Source organism: Thamnophis sirtalis, unplaced genomic scaffold, assembly GCF_051295495.1.
Source record: "Thamnophis sirtalis isolate CommonGarterSnake01/CBP01778 unplaced genomic scaffold, rThaSir2_p1.2 scaffold_2, whole genome shotgun sequence".
Classification (NCBI taxonomy): Eukaryota; Metazoa; Chordata; class Lepidosauria; order Squamata; family Natricidae; genus Thamnophis; species Thamnophis sirtalis.
This window is the reverse complement of record NW_028261382.1, coordinates 24,080,334-24,098,757: the sequence shown is the minus strand read 5'-3', so window position 1 is coordinate 24,098,757 and position 18,424 is coordinate 24,080,334. Positions and strand designations below refer to the sequence as shown.

Below are 18,424 nucleotides of genomic sequence, written 5' to 3'. Positions count from 1 at the left end.
TGATAGCCTTTTTCTGATTTTCTTTAATGCATTTCTTCAATTAAAAATTGCATATGTAGAAAATGTGGAGTTCAGTAAAATTCTTGAAGGGTATAGTTAAAAACATAACACTTTTCAGTTAATTGGGGGAAGACAACTGGTTAATCTGGATCAATCTATAACACAGTGAGTTAGAAAATCACACTTTTATTTAATAACTTCAAAATATCATGTAGGCCCCCAGCATAGAGTTCTCAATTGGTAAGAGTGATTAGTGCATCTACCACATTGCCCATGTGTTCTCGTAAGCTGCGTTCTGCTGCTGCCCTAGATATCTCCATCTCATTCATCTAAAAAGAAGAGAGAAGGTAATTTTTAGCCAGTACAAGTTGCAAGTATCCACACAGACCTTTCTGAGATATCAAATACTTCTATTAAAGTCAAGCCAACTTGTTAGTTCTATGCTAGACTTACAATCAATTCCAGATCCTCTTTCTTGATGGTGACTTTTGCCAGCTCTTTTTCTCTACAACAAAGAGAAATGGCTCAGGATTATATTCATCCAGACAATAGTACAGTCCTTCTGGCCCCTCTTTTTCATACAAGTATGCCAGAGAGAACATAACAGATTAATACTGCCTATATAACAGAACCCCCAAAAAGCCCAGGATTGGTCTTCCAATAGCAAAGAACCCCCAGACATTATCAGACATTAAAACAGATTTATTTCGGCTATGGCAAGTAAGCTCAAACAATAAGAACAGTTTTTAATGCCAAGTTCATTTCAAATGAATTTTGAACAAATTTTTCTAAAAGGGAAATTATATGATAGTTTAGTAAAGGCTATAGAAAACATCTCAGTTTAACAGAGTTAGAAGGGACCTTGTAGGTCTTTTGGTCCTCCCCACCCACCCACCCTGCCCAAGCAGAAGACCTTAAAGAAGTTATCAAAGAACATGCCAATCTTCCTGAGTTTTCCAACTACTGTCAAGACAGGTATAGTGATAGGATTTGCATTTGCCTGGGAAATAATATTCCACTCTCTTGATGTGTTCACTACCACCCTTAAACTCGCAGCCATGATTTCCATCTTGGAAATCAGTTAATTCTGTAGTTTTATACCTATAAGCCCCATGCTGCTCTTTGGGAACAGAAGTTTGGAACTGTTCAAGCACTCACCGCTCCTGCTTTGCTTTCTGCTCTCTAGACCTCCGGTCTCCTATCACTGACATGGCCTAGGAAAATCAAAACAAAAGGAAAACTTAGAGATCTGAAAAGTTTGCATATATAAAAACAGATTATGCAGCAGGCATTATATAAAGTTTCACATCCAAAAGTTTTTAAATTGTTTTGAACTCTTTCTTTTCAGTGGTTCTTCATTGTGGAATCACTTGAAACTGCAGAAGGGTAGTGTGGACTCCATGCACAGCAGGAGTTCCAATAAACCTGAGTCAAGGAATAAAATAATTTTATTCTGCAGAATTCTTGTGTAAGAGTACTCCAAAAAAGCAATCTGATTACTCAGATAAATTACAACGGTCAGATTTATATAGGTAGTAAAATCCCAAACTCCAAAGATTTCTGGAGCAACAGCATAATATTAAAATTTGCAATGTCGTTACGTGGGAGCAGAAGTCTTAAAACATGCTATAAAGCCAGCTAAAAACATGGCATATTGTGACTTGTAATTTACATATTTAGATAAAATACTTAGGTTTGTCTAAAACAGTAATGTTTCTAAATAATGATAAATTTAAAAGAACATGGCAAACACCATGTATTAAAACCATAAAAGACACAGAAGGGCACAGATGTTGTGTTAATATGTAAATCTAATATTAGATTTTATTAATGTTTATTTTTTATTTTATTTTTACAATTTTAGAATCGTAAGCTACCCAGAATTAGTTGAGTTGGGCACTACAGAAATTAAATAAATTTGAATGCAGGGGTGATGTAGAGAATTAAAGGCTTAATTATGGGATAGATTGTGCGTCGAGAAGTATGAATTAACCTCATCTACATCGCTGTGGGTGAACAGATAGTTACAGGTTACCTTTTAGCCCGTGGGAATATGGACAGAACTTGAAATTAGTTTGAGGGGAAAGTAATCTTCCAATCCACATGAATGCAGCCCAAGAAAAATCAATGTTTCTGGGCCATTCAAAGAGAAGAGAAGGAAATGTAAGGCCGGCTGCCTAGACCTAGAGCAACGAGCGGCCACGCGGGGCGCTTCTCGGAGGCAGCGGGAAAGCCCCACGGTGCTGGAAACCTTTTCTTCTCCCCACCGCCCCGCACCGTTTCCAGGTTGGAGCTCTGGATCTCCTTCTCCTCCGCGTAGTCGGTCACGCGCTCTAGATCCGCCGCGCCGCTGTCGTGTTTCCGCGGCTTCTCAGCCGGGCGCCCACCAGCGCCATCCCCGCCGACCGCGGAGCCGTTGGGCTCGGCCTCCAGTTCCAGCTCGACGTCTCCTTCAGCCGCCATCGCACCGCCGGCCCCACAATGACGCACTTCCGGGACGGCGCACTCGGGCCAACCGCAGAGCTCGGAAAGGGAAGCCTGGACGTAACTTCCAGTAGCGGCAGCTACCGCTTCCGGCTGACGGGGGGGATGGAGGCACCAATGGGGATGGCGGGGACTTTAGGAGCAGCCAGGCGGGAAGGGTAAAGTGACCAGATTTTCAGATTGGTAAAGAGGGACACCTTTGACCGGGACGGGGGTGGGGGGCTTGATTAAAAATTTTATAGGGAGCAACAAAAATATAACGCAAAAATAGTATTGTAATTTTTTTTATTTCAACATAACTACAATTTATAAATATAAATTGTAACTCTTGCCAAACATCAACATTTTGATCACGTGACCATGAGGATGCTGCAACGGTCGCTAAGTGTGAAAATGGTCGCTAAGTGTGAAAAATGGTAATCAGTCACTTTTTTCAATGCCATTGTAACTTTGGTCACTATACCACCTTTCTTGCCACAGTTCTTAAGTGAATAACTGCAGCTGATAAGTTAGTAACATAAGTGAATCTGGTTTCCCAAATTGCCTTTGTCAAAAGGCAATTAAAATGACCCCAGGACACTGAAACCATCATAAATACGAATCTGTTGCCAAACATCAACATTTTGATCGTGTGACCATGAGGATGCCGCAACGGTCGCTAAGTGTGAAAATGGTCGCTAAGTGTGAAAAATGGTAATCAGTCACTTTTTTCAATGCCATTGTAACTTTGGTCACTATACCACCTTTCTTGCCACAGTTCTTAAGTGAATAACTGCAGCTGGTATTTTGTATTTTGGATAGAATCTCAATTAAATTGTCTAAGACAATTTAAAAAAAAGAATCCACACAGAATAAAGCTATTTTAAAAAATCCTATGCACAATAAATAAAATATTATTTTAAAATACATTTAAAAAATAAAAGAAAAAACCACAGCTCACTTACCAGCAGGCACAAGTCAATCCAGAATTATGTAGATGTTAATACAAAGAACTGATCAAATTAAAATGGTGAAATTAGTCAGGGAAATATTTTTCAAAGAAACTTTTGCCACCATTTTTTCTTCCACACGAGCCGACCTCCAACCTTCGTGCCCCTCCCCTCCGGAAAATCCAGGAAGTAACACTGGCGGCCCCTCTAGCCAAGCATTTCCTGGAGTTCTATGGTACTTGGTCATTTTTTCTTATAAAATTGAGTAAAAGGGGCGGGGGTGGGTCCGTTTTCTTGCTTTAAAGTTTTAATATCTTCAATGAAAGTACTGAGACAGAGAGAGAGAGGTTAGACAGGGTGTCTTTTGTCTTGCCCCGGTTAGGATTTCTTAAGCAAATCCACTGGGCTTTCAACATGAAGCCAGAAAATCGGGACTTTTTAAAAACGGCCCGGGACAAGGGACAAATTGTTATAAAGTGTGATCATCCCGCTGAAATTGGGACGTCTGGTCACCCAGAAAAAGCAGCAGCTAACGCGAGAGGAGGCGGTTGGCCGGGAACGGCAGCGAATTTTGGAGAGGAGTCCCGGCGGTCTTGGCCTTCCCAGCCAGGGGAGGGGGTGTGTGTCGGGCTCCGCGTTCAGCGGCTGTGGAGGGAAGGGAGTGGCTGGAAGGAGCTTCTCCGCACTTTAGGCGGAGATCGCACGGATGAAGCCGCGGAAAGACCTTCCTGGAAGATCCGCAGACCTGGGCGGCCTTGCTAAGTGGAGCCCTCAGGGCGAAAGTAGGGTCTTGTCAGCCTTCCCCTCTCATCCCCGGACAGAGCCTTAAAGCCTCATTTGAAAGCAGTGATGACCCCCCCGAGCAGCAGGTATCATCATAGAGGTGCTAAGGGGGGGGGGAGCGGCTGGGCCGTCCTAAGCAGCACCTTTTCAACAACCTTCTCTGAAAAGGAACCATTAGAAAGAAGTTGATAGATGACCTCTCAAAGAGGCCATCATCACAGCATGGACCCAACTACAAATCACCTTGGCTGACGTAACTATCCAGGAGGAAGCTGGGGCTAACAAACAGTGGCTAAGCTACCAGTAAAAGAAAATATTTGTAGCTCAGGTTGGTGCTAGGATCCTTGGTGCCCTCTGTGCTTGTTTTCTTGAAGATGTTTCATTACACAACCAGGTGGCATCAGTGCTAGTGGCTAAACTAACTGTACCAAGACCGCCCTCCGCTTCTCAAACTCATTACAGATAATAGCACCAATGCTCAATGTTTATTACACTTGTATGCCGCCCTATTCCCGAGGGACTCAGGGTGGCTAACAAACAAGGTGGGGAGGGGGGAAATACAAAAAAACAAACAAAGACAAAAAACAGCTTAAAAACAACACAAGTCGCAACAATTCAAGTGGGGTTGGGAACTCATCAGCCCCAGGCCTGCCGGAACAGCCAGGTCTTGATAGCTTTGCGGAAAGCCTGAAGGGTGGTGAGGGTCCGACTGAGGACTAGGCACTTGCATCTGCCTAGAGTCCAGGTTAAAGCAGTTCTGACTGATTTGTACTAGCTATGTTCGCTTCCTGTTTTGGTGTGTAATGTTAGACAACGAGAATTGCTTTCTCTTCCTGTAAATTAATAAACACTTTTTTCTTCCCTGCTGCGCAAGGCAAATTGTTTGTGGGAATCCACATTCATCTGCACTAGCAAGGCCAACCATAAGTAGGCCTATGCACCTGACTGCTGGGGCATACCATGCTTCTCCAAAAATAAGACAGGGTCTTATTTATATATAAATATTATAAGCACTTGGCCTTATTTTTGGGGAGGTCTTATTATTTTTGAGGTGCAGGTGGTGGCAAGCATGGCTGCTGTTGTGTTGCACTATTTTCGGGGAAAGGCTTATTTTAGCACATGGGAGGTCTTATTTTCGGGGAAACAGGTTATGCATAACATACCATCTTGGCATGAGTTACAGGTAGTCCTTGAGTTATGACCATAATGAAGCATGCCCATGACAGTCATAATAGCAATAGCACTTAGACTTATATATCACTTTACAGTGCTTTATAGTACCGTGTAAGCAGTGTACAGAGTCAGCATATTGCCCCCAACAATTTGGGAAGGATGGAAGGCTGAGTCATTCTTGAGCCTGATAAGATTTGATCTGCCAAATTGCAGGCAGTCAGCAGTAGTAGTCTGCAATACTGCACTCTAACTACTGGGCCACTGTGGCTCAAAACCCAGGAAATCATTAACTGAACCATGTTAAGTGAATATACCATCTCTGGTGCCCCCATGCATTCATTAATCAAATGTGCATTAAGTCCACATGGGGTACCTCAGGTGGGGAAGACTATGGGGACATAGATCATCTGCCTCCAGTCACCCAAGCCCAAGCCATAATGTCATGCTCCACTTCCCGCCCCTTGGGGTTCCACATCTGTTGAGTCTTCTTTGCATCAGCTCCCTAGTACTGGTTAGTCACTTTTGAAGTTCTCCAGAGCTCAAGATGTTGGGGTAGGAAAGGAAAACAGGCTGGACCATGTGGCAGAAAAGTGGCCGTCTCAGGCATGGTGAAATTTTTCCTGTCATTGCTAGATGCTAGGCTTCCTGCCCCCCACCATTGCCTCCTTTAGTCTCCCCGAACTCCATTTTTGCTAGCAAAGGGCTAGCAAAACAAAAGGAGAATTGTTTCCCCTTTTGCATTTGAGCATCCAAGAAAAGACAGGAGAGAAGGAAGAAGGAATAGAGGAAAAAGAAGAAAAGGGAAGGAAGGAAGGAAGGTCCTGCTTAGCACTTGGTAACCAGCAGATGGCAAGGCTATCTGGAGGACAAGGGTTTGGCACTGGCCCTGTTCTCGCCTTCCTCTGCTGGAGACAATGGATCCCCCTGCCCCTGCCCTGGCATCAATAACATCACTTGCCCTCAACAAGTGATGTTGAGCTAACCAAGCCCACCTACCCCATAGGTCAAACACAACCGTACCCTGATGCGGCCCTCAATGAAATTGAGTATGATACCCCTGTGTTTGACCTCCCATCTTGCACACATACTGAACAAGTTGCACAATTTCTGTATCGGCAGACCACATCCATATTTTAAATGTAATAATCCCCCTTATGTTTATGGCCTTGGTATTTTCTTGAGATTCTTACAGCAATCACATCCCTTTTTTTAGGTGGTAGAATTTCTTTGAATTCAATTCTTTCAACCAATGTCAAAAATAATCTATACAAGAGAAAAAAATCCTTGTGTCTAATCACACCTAGCCAATAAAATATTCCATACTATTCTAATCTTCCACAAGTTGCAGAATGGCAATGAATCACATGAAAAGGTTAAGATTCCAATGCAAGCTTGGAAAAAAGCCTTTCAATGCGCTGGTCAGGAGTCTGCAACCTTAAACACTCAGAGCCATTTGGATCCATTTCCCACACAAAACCTGACTGGGTGTGGCCACTTGATGTCACTCACTCTGGTCATTAGGGCAGAGAAGCAGTTGTTAAAAAACATCCAGAACCACAAAGCCTTTTTGACATTTCTCTCTCTCCCTCTCCTCACTCTCTGTATCTCTTCCCCTATCTTCCCTTCCCCCCTCTTCTCCTCCCTATCTTCCCCCCTATCTTCCCTTCCCCCTCCCCTGTATCTCTCCCCCTCCCCGTGTCTTGCTCTACCCTTCCCCCCTTCTCTCCCCTTATCTCTGTATGTGTCTTTCTGTATCACTCTCTATCTTTCCCCCCTCTCTCCCCTTCTCTCCCTGTGTATCTGTCTCTCTCCCTGTGGTGTGTGTCTCTCTCTCCCCTTCTATCTCCCCTCTCTGTCTCTCTCCTATCTCCATCCCCCTCTCTGTATATATCTCTCTATGTCTTTCTAGTTGGCTGTGGTTGTGAGAGGAGGAGGGAGAGGGTCACCCAAAGGGAAGTATCTGCTGCAGTTCGTGCTCATTCCTCAGTCAGCCCAGAGGGGAGGGGGTGTTCCCTTTGGGTGACCCTCTCCCTCCTCCTCTCACAACCACAGCCAGCTGGAAAGAGACATAAGAGTCAACCAGTGTTGGGATCACCAGACAGGGAGCCACAACAGAGAGCCCAAATGACTTCCTAGACTGCTGAAGCCAGAATGGGAGGATAAATAATGTTCCTGTATTCTGAAAGGAGGGGATCAAGGAAAAGGCAGGTTTCGGTCCCCAATTATCAGAACAATTTTAAAACTATCATTCTACCACCTCCTGGAACACAACACAGTACATAGTACTCAGAAAGTAAATTCTCTTAACTTTATCTTCCTTTTAGACTTGGTGAATTTTGCAGTGTATCTTCACCAACAAAATGCCCCACTACTGTCCATTCTCATTTGTCTGCAGTTGACAATTTGATGACACATAATCCTCACCTTTTTATGAACAATCTAGTTTAGGATGGGTTGCATGGTTTATTCAGACAGTTCCACAATTTGATTAATCTTAGAGGCCAAGTGAGAACAATGAGTTCTGCTCCAATTTTCAATGAAATCATGTCTGGGTTTATAAAATACACTAAATCCTGATTGTGAGGCCCAGTTCACAAAGTTACCATATTTTTCAGAGCATAAGGTGCACCTTTCTCCCCCCCCCAGAGGGTGAAACACCCTCCCCCCCCCCCGGCGCAGATATGCACCTGGCCCCTCCCCAGGCTCCAGAGGCTTTCCTGAAGCCTAGGGAGGGCAAAAATGGCTTTCCCCGGCCTCCAAAAGGCGTTGCTAGCAGATATGGCTCCGTGTGCCATAGATTCGCCATCACGGTTCTAGTCCAACCCCCTGCTCACGGAGGAGACCCTATTCCCACGATGATGAACCTATGGCATGTGTGCCACAAGTGACACGCAGAGCCCTCTGTCGGCATGCATGCCATCACCAGACCATCTGGCCACTGCGCATGCGCACAACGGAACCCAGAAGACTAGCTGGCTGCCATGGATACGCGCACTGCCTAGCTGCCCTCTTCTGGGTTCCAGGGCTCTGGCATGCAAGCACTTGTTTCAGCAATGAGTGCCAAAAAGGTTAACCATCACTGCCCTATTCCATTTTAGACAAATGACTATCCAGTCTCTAAAAAGCTTCCAGCAATGGGGCAGCCACAACTTTTCAAGCTATTCCACTTGTTAATTGTTCTGTCAAAGTTTCTTAGTCCTAGATTGGTTCATTCCTTGCTTAGCTTCCATCCACTGCTTATTGTCCTGCATTCTGATGCTTTGGAGAATACATTGACCCCTTCTTTGTGGCTGACCCTCAAATATTAGTCTATCTAATGTTAGCATATCTAATACCTAGTGCTTTCATGTCGCCCAATAGTCTAATGAAGAGAACTAGGGGAGACAGTTCTCTATGTTGAACTTCATTTTGTTAGATAGGCCCAATGTTCAAGACTGTCCAGATCCTTCTGGCATTTAAGCCTATCTTCTGGGGTATTGGCTATTCTTACCTGTATAATATCATTTGCAAACGTAAAGATTTTCCCATCCATTCCCACATTTCAATTGTTTATGATGTTGAAGAGTATTGGGCCTAAAACAAAACCTTGGCTGGAGGGTCCTGCTTACTTACCTCCATGTAAATGCAGTTATATTAAGGTGATGGTTAAGGTTGTGGCCTACTTTGTCAAATGACTTACTGGAATCCAAGTATATATCCACTACATTTCACTGAGCCATTAGTTTAGGCCCTTGTCACTCAACAAGGGCTTAAAGCAGGGGTTCTCAAACTTTTTAAACAGGGCCAAATCAAGGTCACTCAGCCTTGGGCAGGGCTGAACTGGGGGGGGGGGGTTGTCTAGGTGGTCATTTGATTGAGTGGGTGTGTCTAGGTCATGCGACTAGATGGGCATGGCCAATTGTCCATTAAACAATGAACACAAATTAAACTGTTTTGCTCCTGGGGGTTTTATTTGCTTTTGTTTGCATGTTCTTTTGGTTGACTTTTCTTTTTATTAGATTGTTTTTTTCAATTTCAGAGTCTAGTGTCCACTCCAGGAAACTCAGTTTTGCAGCAATTCTTCTCAGCCCCAAAGAGCTTACAATCAACTAGTCTATATCTAACTAGTCTCTTTCTCGGTCTTGTCTCTTTCTCCCCCTTTCTTATTTTTCTCTCCCTTTCTTTGTCTTCTGGAGGCGGGGGAAGTGAAAAATGGTGTGTATGGACATTTTTTTGGTTTTTGGCCTCCCAGGGTGTCCCTGTGCCCCGTTTTCTACTTCTCCTGTCTTCAGAAGCATTCTGCAGGCCAAAAATATTGGCTGCCTTACCTTCCACTCCCTTGTGCTCACAAAGGTAAGTCCTGAGCTTGGCTGAAGGGTGGGGGCCAGTGGGTGCAGCCTCACACTCCTGTGCAGGCCAGATTAATAGCTTCAGTGGACTGTAAGTGGCCACAGGCCGCCGTAGTTTGAGGACCCCTGGCCTAAAGGGACAGCAGGGGAAGCAGGAAAAAAGCTGAGAACAGGGAGATACAAGGCTGGGCACCGATTTTAAGATAGTCCTGGAATTACCATGTTTTATACATATTCTTTTAACCTAGACACAGGAAAAGAGCCGTCTCTCCCATTTTCAGAGGTTTGATATGAACAGCCAGTTATAATAAGCATAAAAATACTGGTGGGCTTCTTCCAGCAACTTTATGTTGGGGTAGTTCTCCACCATTCCATTCCCTGGTAATTTCAGCAGCTAGCCAAGCAGAGAACTTTTCTAACTTCCCTGATAATTGGTTAGCCTAGGAATCAACATTGCTGTGTCTATCTGAAAAGCTCAATTTTGTTTGTAACTTGGTCCACACAATGCAGTACCCTTGTGGCTATGCTGTCTATCTGGGGCTGGGATGCCCAAGTGGGGGTCAAATTATTCTACAAACACCAGAGGGCAGGACAAGAAACAATGGTTGGGAACTAATCAAACAGAGAAGCAACCTGGAATTAAGAAACTTCCTAACAGTGAGGACAATAAACCAGCTTGCCTCCAGAAATAGTGGACGCTCCATCACTGGGTGTTTTTAAGAAGAGACTAGGACTAGGTAGTCACTTATCTAAAATGGTATAGGTTCTCCTGCTTGAGCAGGGGGCTGGATTATAAGACCTCAAAGGTCCCTTCCCACTCTGCTCTATTCTAATTCTTATTCCTTTTCCATTTCAATATTTTATTCTGTTCTGCAAAATAGTGAGGTGCTTTGTTTTGAGAGAAGATTCAGGTTTTCCAGACAAAAATCCATACAACAGTATCTACTGCTTTGACTCCATGCAGTAGTTATGGGTTATGTGCCCATTCCTGAACAAAAGGAGAAAGCAGAAACAACCACCGCTGCCACTCTGGCTTCATCACTCAGCCCAGGACTGTTCTAGGCAGCTATCGCCAAAAAAGGCTCTGGCAGAGGCAGCTCTTAGTAGCCCCTCTTAAAGGCAAAGCCAGTAACACTGGGTCTCTAGCACGAAGCTCCCTGGTCCCACCATCACACAGGAACAGGGGGAGTGGGGGTCAAGGGTTCGTTTATTCATTCATTCCTCCAAATGTACAAAAAAAAAATAGAAAACAACACCCCCCCCATCCAGTCCAGGGCACCCATGGCAAGTGCAGCTAAGACACAAGGGGCAGGTAAAGTAGTAGGACAGCAGCCACCGGCTCTCCTCTGCCTGAAGGGTTTTGCTTTCCAGAAACAAAGCTGCACCACGGAGCCCTGGCCTTTCTTTGAGAGCAGCCACCAGGCTCCTCTCTGAACAAGGTGGCAGCCAAGGCTCTCACAGATCCTCTTTTGGCACCTTCTTCTTCTTCTTGGGCTTTTCATCTTCTTGTAGAATTGGTGGATACGTGGCCTCCCTCTTCAGATAGCTGACAAAGTCACTCACCTCACGTCCCCCCTGGCAAGGAGAGAGAAGTGAGGCCAAGAGGGAGAGAAGCCAGCGAGATACAGGCTACCCCCGCCCACTGTTTGCACCATTCACAATAGTCCCCCATCTTTTACCTGTTGTGGTCTATCTAGGAAACCCAGCTCAACTCCAAACTGCCTCAGTCACTCCTCTTCCCTCCTTGGTGCCAAAAGTTGACATCAACTTTTTTGGAATTCTTTTAAAATATTCTAATCTAGCGCTCTGGTATTTCAGGGTGATTTTCCCTTCCAAGGCCCAATCCAACCAGACCAAATTTCTGCTGCTGTAATTTATATCCCATCTCTTTACTTAGGAAGTCCCACTGATAGAAAGCCAGCAAAAGATCTGCTCACCTCGTATTTCTTTGGACTTTGCTTGCTACCGGCAGGAGCAAAGTAAATTGTGGGGAAGCTGCAGTGCAAAGAAAGATCCAGTCAGACATATTCAATCTTTTTTTGTAGGAACAGCAAACATGAATTTAACTGGTCCTCAAACCTCAACAGACCCATTATTCTGCATGATTGGCAAACAGGTCAAAAGGCATTTCTAAGAAAGCTCTTCTGCTAGTAGCAAATGTAGCTCACCAAGAAAACCCAACAGCCATTCCTGGGCTTCCTTACCCTTTGACTTCATATGGTAAAGGCACATCATTGGCTGTGGCATCCATCTTAGCTATAACAATGTGGGGATCTTTGTTAAGCTGAAAAAAATAAGCCAGTAATTAGGGAAGACAAAAATCTCAGCTCCCAGAGAAAATACTGACTGAGATCAGAAGTATGTGAAGTCAAAAGCAAAGAAGAACATTATGTTTTAGCAGGAAGAGGAACCACCAATATTTCCCATTCTTGGGACTGGGGTACCCAGAAAGGAACTCGCACCAGTCACTTTATAGATAAAGTAACTTCTCCACAGAGACTTTCAAGTTGAGGCAACTCTTGCTTCCTTAACTCCTACCTTCTCCCCCAGCTCCTTGTATTTGGGTTCAAGATTCTTGCAGTGGCCACACCACGGGGCATAGAACTCTATAAGCACATCCTTACTCTCTGCGTTTACGATTTCATCAAAATTTTCAGCCACAACTACCTGAGAAAGACAAGAAGGTTTAAATAAACAAACCATAATTGTATTGGAAGAACCAAAACATCTCATGGTAAAAAGAACAGCTGCTTTCTCCAGATGCAAGCATACTTGTCCTTTTCTTGCAATGTAGATAGTAGTGTCCAAGCTCACATTTGTACAATGGTGGAGTAACATTACCAGTTCAAGTCCCATTTCTCATATCAAGGTGAACTTGGCCCAGTTTCATACAACTGTTTATGCTAGAATATAAGTATTGTAAAATTTCACATTCCCCTAACATACCTTCTATTTGTTTAGTTACAGCTACTTAAAATATTGAAACAAGGAAAGCCATTACTGTGCTGAATGAAGCATTGTTTTGAAAGGAAAATGTTGATTTTTTTTTGTTATGGTACACTTTTTTCCTAAGGGTTCAGGAAACTATACAAAAGGCTCTGCTTTCCGCATTAATTCAGAAACATTAGAACACCATATAAAATCTCTTTCCTATAGGGTTAAAGAAAGGCTAATCCTGCTCTCACCTTCACCGGACCATCATTGTTCTCTGGGATAAGCTCTGATTTCAGGTATCTTTTCAGCTTTCCATCAAAATAATCTTGAAGAAATCTCTCCAAGGCTTTACCATCACGGCTGCAAATAGAGTAAGAATTGCTTCAGCTAGCATAGACCATTTGTACTATCCTTAAGAGCCACTAAGGAAATAACACAGGGCTCTCCTCCTTCAAAGCTCTTCCCAGAACAATCAAATGGAAACTCTACCCCCTTCAGAAACTGTTTCCATTTCAAAAGAGGGGGAACTTCCAAGTAGAAGCTGTTTAATCCCAACAAAGGAACAGAAAAGTAAACTTACGAAAATTCCTCCTGCATGGCAAATTTCTCTCCTTTGGCTGTTCTGATAGCAACAAGAGGGATATCACTGGTAGAACCATCCAGCCCAAACTCTGTGAGTTCGTGGCCAAAAGTCTTTCGACTCGCAACAGCAAAATTAAGCTTGTGTCCAGCATCCAGGAAACTTTGAGCAACCTTCATCACTCTGTAGAAACAAGGCAACTGTCCTGTTATTGTCAGCTCAAGAAAATCCGATGACCATCCCAAGATCTGAAGGCAAAAAAATAGAACCAACTCCACAAGTAAACCGGGTGCAGTTTCAACTCCACACCTGAATTGTGAATGTTTTGTTAACTGAGGACTGAATTCTACAATACCAGATCACATCTGTTAGCAACAAACTAATGGATTTACCAAAATGGAAAACAAAATTAGAACACCTGTTTTCTAGCTAATATTGTTGAAATAAGAAAACTTGGCTCCAGGGAAACCATAACTGTCACAAATATGCCTTTCATTTTGTTTACTGTTTTCTGCAATAGTCAGATTTCATCTGTAATAAAAATGGTTCATCTACCCACAGAATCCTTGACATGGAAATGGAAACTTACCGGTTGCGCCAATAGTTGGAGCCTTTGGGATTCTTTTCATAATCTATATCATAATAAGCCACTAAAAGATCTTTCCCTTGGATCAATTCTTTATTGTCTTCAGTCATGTGTGGGCATAAACCAAAGCTGAAATACAGAAAATCCCCTTTGTTAGTACATTAATCCCATTCAGACAAATATACTTGCTATAGGAAAGAAACGACTATGCTCACATATTTTCTTGAAGAAATTTCTTGATCTTGCCAGTTGTGATCTTTTCTTCTGTGTATCGCACAGAGCTGTCTTCAAACTTGTTTGCAAGGTGTTGGGGACGGAACAGGACGATGCCCCTGTGAAAACGAGATTGGTGCATTTTGACAGTCAAACCCAACCAAGCATCCCTTTGTTTCAAAGAACTTTAAGAGTCGGAAGGAGACCAAGTGCAATCCCATTCACAGGATCCACTGAACCATCCCCTACAGATGACTGAAGGTTCCTCCAGGACAGGCCTCAGTCCCTGAGCAAGTCTCAGCTGCTTGAGCCAATTCCATAGGGAGAAGCTAACACAAAACCAGCAAGCACAACAAGTTCTGACTTGCCTGCACCTGCAGATAGATAAACAAGAACCAGCCCAGAAGGAATTGCCCAGAAATTGGCAATTTGTGCCACTATATAAAAGTAACACCCCACCTTTCACAGAAGGCTACCCAGACCAAGGCTTAATCATTCTAAAGAACTGTGACATATATATGATCCTTCTAGAGCCAAAGATGAGTAAAAACTCATTTGGAGAAGTTAACTCAACACTGTAAAATTCTGCCCTTTATATTTTGAGAATATGAGCAGCTACTAAAGTTACTTGGCTGGCAAGTCACACAAGAACAAGAACAAATCTCATAACCTTTAGAACCTTTTAAGCCAAATCAGGAATATACCAGGCCAACCACTGAACACTTACTCGCCATCTGGTTCATATTTCTTAATGAGGTCCTCATCACTGACATGCCCAAAGCGGTAATGGTCCCGCAAATTGCTTGCTGCTTTCATGTATTCTGAATGTGCATCGCCAAACAGCTCCCTGAAGAATCCTGTAATTCGTAAGAAATAAACAGCTGTGTAAAAGAGGTCCAAGATAAATAATGTAGCTCTGCTTTTGAGAAACCAGATTGATGACTTAGAAGGAAAAGCAAAAATTTCCTGGATGGTTGGTTTTTTTTTTCAGGGGGGGGGGGACGGACGGGACACAATGCATGACTGTTCTTTAAAATGACAAAACAAGAACTTCAAGCCTATCAAAAATTTATCACTCAATGTTAAATCTTTGTTAGCTATTGATGTTATAGATGAGAAGTATCTGGTAAAACCAAAAGTTGGCATTTTATTGCTGAATTTTGACAGTATCACTTTCTGGGTTTCAGGTCCATGTGTATTTCACAAGGGGTTACCTTATACCTCATACACAAAAATTGTCCCAGCCTTCAAATCCCACCCAACACAACCAACCCATCCTTTGGTTTTTTTTTTCATTGGTGAGTGTGCCTTGCCAAGACAGGTTCTCATCTGAAAGATGAAGTCATATGAAGAAAACAGCACTTTCAACAGGAAGACCGAAGCCAAAGAGATACTTCAAACCAACTGGAGATCAAATTGTTTAATGTTTTTTAAACACAACTTACTTAACTTGGTTAGCAAATATCCCATTCTAGCTTTATCTAATCCATTGGTCCAAATCAAATCCTCCACAGAAACAAGAATAAAAATTATCACTAATTAAGGTAAAAGCACTGATCTGTATTGCGATCTCCTGCCCCACAAACTACTTACCCACCACAGCAGCATCCTTTTCATTGATGAACTTCTCAAAGCCCTCAGGAGAAAGAGGGACTGAGGCAGGCCCGGCCTGTTTCTTTAGATGACTCACAATTCCATCTTAGGAAAAAATACATAAATAAAGCCCAATCATCTTTACAAACTCACATTGTCACATTGACATGATACAAAAGCCCCAAAAGAACAGGCTGCAGGGTGCTGTACCTCAATTATTGTTTCAAACCCATATTTGTTATGTTGATATAGGCAAATCTCTTACTCCCACATCTACAAGTAGTCCTTTACTTACAACAGTTCATTTAATGACCAAAGTTACGACAGCACTAAAAGAATTGACATGACCACTTATCATACTTACAATACTTGTAGCATCCCCATGATCAAAATTCAGATCCCTGGCAGCTTACTAATGGTCACGTGATCTATTTTGCAATCTTCTGACAAGCAAAGTCAATGGGGAAGCCAGTCTCGGTTAACAACTATGCTATTAACTAAACAACTGTAGTGGTTCACTTAACAATAGTGGAAAGAAAGGTCTTAAAATGAGGCAAACTCACTTAACACAAATTTTGGGCTCAATTAAGGTGGTAAGTCAAATATTATCTGTACTGATAGGATACCAGCCCCATTGTGACAAAGCAAGGTGAGTATCCAGATCCCAAAGCCGTAACGAGTGGGGACAATTTAAATCTGCAGCAGCCCCCACCACCCTCCATGGGCTGCTCAAGAGGGTCCAGGGCAGGAACGTCTACCAGGCTGCAGCCAAAGAAGAAGAGCCCCCACCGCCTCCTATGCTGGCAACGGACACACAGGAAAGGTGTGAAGCCTGCATCAGGACTCGAGCCAGCCTTCCCGCAATCCGAAGACGCAGCCTCCTCGGGGGTCGCTCACCTGCTGTCCTGGGTCCGTCGTAAGTGCCAGACTCCTCCCCGTTGCGGAAGATCTTCAGCGTCGGGTACCCGCTCACCCCGTACTTGTTGCAAGTCTCCGAATTGGCCGTGCAGTCGACCTGGGAGGGGAGGCGAGGGGAGCACGTTGACGGACGGGGCAAGGCGCCCGCCCGCGGCTCAGCCCACCAGCCGCGCCGCCCCCCAGCCCCCACGCACCTTCACCAAGGGGACGATGCTCTTCAGCCGCGTGGCCGCTGCCTCGTACTCGGGCGCCAGGCGTTTGCAATGGCCGCACCTGTAAGGCGACGCAGCCGGTCAGCCCGCGACTTCCCCCCACCCGCCTTCCCGGGCCTCGCGGCAGCCAATCCACTCCCGCCCGCGCGCCGCGGCAGCCACTCAGGAGAGGCCACGGCAACGATGCCCCGCCCCCTGCTGCCCGGGCTGCAGCGGCAAAGCCAGGCCCACCGCGAGGACCCCGCGGGCAACCCCCCTCGCTTCCTTCTGCCGGAGCGTCTCGGCACGTGAGGAGACCCGGAGAACGCCGCGCGCCAGTCCCGACCTACCAGGGCGCGTAGAACTCCACGAGGGCGACGTTGCGGTCGGCAAGGCCGCTGTCGAAGTCATCATCACTCAGCTCCAGCACGTCGGAAGCGCGGGTAGGCCAGGCTGCCGCGGCGAGGAGCAGCGCGAGGAGCAGCGTCGCCATGAGGTCCAGCGGAGAGGACAGACAGGAGCGACGGCGGCAGCTTTCGCTTTCCCCGGTGATCGCCTCAGCGCGGGGCTAAAGAGGAAGCGGAAGGCCCGCCCCCTGCGCAGACGGGCCGGATCCAATGTGTGGCACCCGCCCATTGGCCCGAGCGTCTAGGCCGGGGCGGGGCTTCCTTCGTCGCCGGCCGACGCGCCCCCACCCGCCACCCCTGGCTCTCGGGTTCGCGCAGCCGCCCTGGCGCGAGGGGGGGAAGCGCCCTTTCGGCCCCGGAGGGGGAGGGAGACCCGGCGGGGTACCGGCTCCGTCTCGGCCGCAGAGAGAGTCCCTGAGCGGAGTCCTCGCTGCTTCCTCAGCCGGAACGGGGCCGAGGGGACCGGGAGGGAGAGGCGGCCTCGTAGGGCGGGAGACGCCGACTGGCCAGCGGAATGGCCCTTTCTGTTCCTTTAGGTACCGAATTGACGACCTAGCGGCCCTCGAGCCCGGGGAGCTCACATCCGAAGGCAAAGCGGGGGACGGAGGAAGACCGAAGGCGACTATAAACCACGTCATGGATTCGAGGCTTTGCATGCCGGCCCATCGAACCGGGGAAGTGCATGGCAGGGCCTGCTCCCCGTTCGCTGCGACGGCGGCCTGCTGTTCGGTAGCGGGCTCGCAACTCCTGCCCCCTCGGGCGCGGCCTGCCTCAGAGGCGGCTCCGCTGCCGGGCGCTGGAGAAGAGGAGCCACGTCCGTCCTCTGACAAGCTACCTCCGCCGGAGGGCAGCTGCTTCGAAGGTCGATACGTCCAAAAGAGAAACGCAGAAGCGAAAGAAGAAAAGCAAGAAGAAAACGGGGGGGGGGGGCTTCCATCTTTCTTCACAACAAACGAATTCGCTATTCTCCCTTCCCTTTTAACGTTACAATAAAATTTAACTTTACAATCTCTTCAGCCGGTTATTTTTTTCAACCATCAAATCCAGAAATAACCATTTCATTTTTTTCCCATTGTCAATTTGTGAAAAATTCACCATGCTATTCTATAAATCTCTTAATGTTGCTCCCAGATTGGGAAATCTGCAACATTTATACAGCTGCTCATCTCAATGGCCGTTGGTACAGCATAATGAATCAGAAACATAAAATAATTATGACTTTAAAATTTGATCTGAAAAGTGCAAAGACTCTTCCTAAGAAGGAGGAGTTGGAAGCAAAGTGCTGGGAGGAACTCCTAGGTCTGC

The 18,424-nt window shown here is 45.4% G+C and overlaps 2 protein-coding genes and 1 long non-coding RNA gene across 3 annotated transcripts; 1 reads left to right on the top strand and 2 right to left on the bottom strand.

Annotated features, from left to right (window-relative positions):
* Positions 1-5: 5 nt before the first annotated feature.
* On the bottom strand, positions 6-2,501 carry HYPK (huntingtin interacting protein K). The gene is made up of 4 exons (XM_014062132.2): positions 2,278-2,501; positions 1,159-1,214; positions 454-505; positions 6-329 (listed from the first exon to the last, which is right to left on the bottom strand). Exons 1-4 carry the CDS (start codon positions 2,461-2,463, stop codon positions 234-236), a joined length of 390 nt encoding a protein of 129 aa, XP_013917607.1. The 5' UTR covers positions 2,464-2,501; the 3' UTR covers positions 6-233.
* Positions 2,502-10,886: 8,385 nt separating this feature from the next.
* PDIA3 (protein disulfide isomerase family A member 3) lies at positions 10,887-17,298 on the bottom strand. Its single transcript, XM_014062133.2, has 13 exons — positions 17,063-17,298; positions 16,716-16,794; positions 16,501-16,618; positions 15,604-15,708; positions 14,738-14,867; positions 14,013-14,129; positions 13,801-13,926; positions 13,212-13,394; positions 12,883-12,991; positions 12,236-12,364; positions 11,902-11,981; positions 11,635-11,692; positions 10,887-11,272 (listed from the first exon to the last, which is right to left on the bottom strand). Exons 1-13 carry the CDS (start codon positions 17,203-17,205, stop codon positions 11,153-11,155), a joined length of 1,497 nt encoding a protein of 498 aa, XP_013917608.2. The 5' UTR covers positions 17,206-17,298; the 3' UTR covers positions 10,887-11,152.
* Positions 17,294-18,131, top strand: LOC148048503 (uncharacterized). The gene is made up of 2 exons (XR_015695452.1): positions 17,294-17,427; positions 17,656-18,131. It is a non-coding gene; the product is annotated as an uncharacterized LOC148048503 (long non-coding RNA).
* The last annotated feature ends 293 nt before the right edge of the window (positions 18,132-18,424 follow it).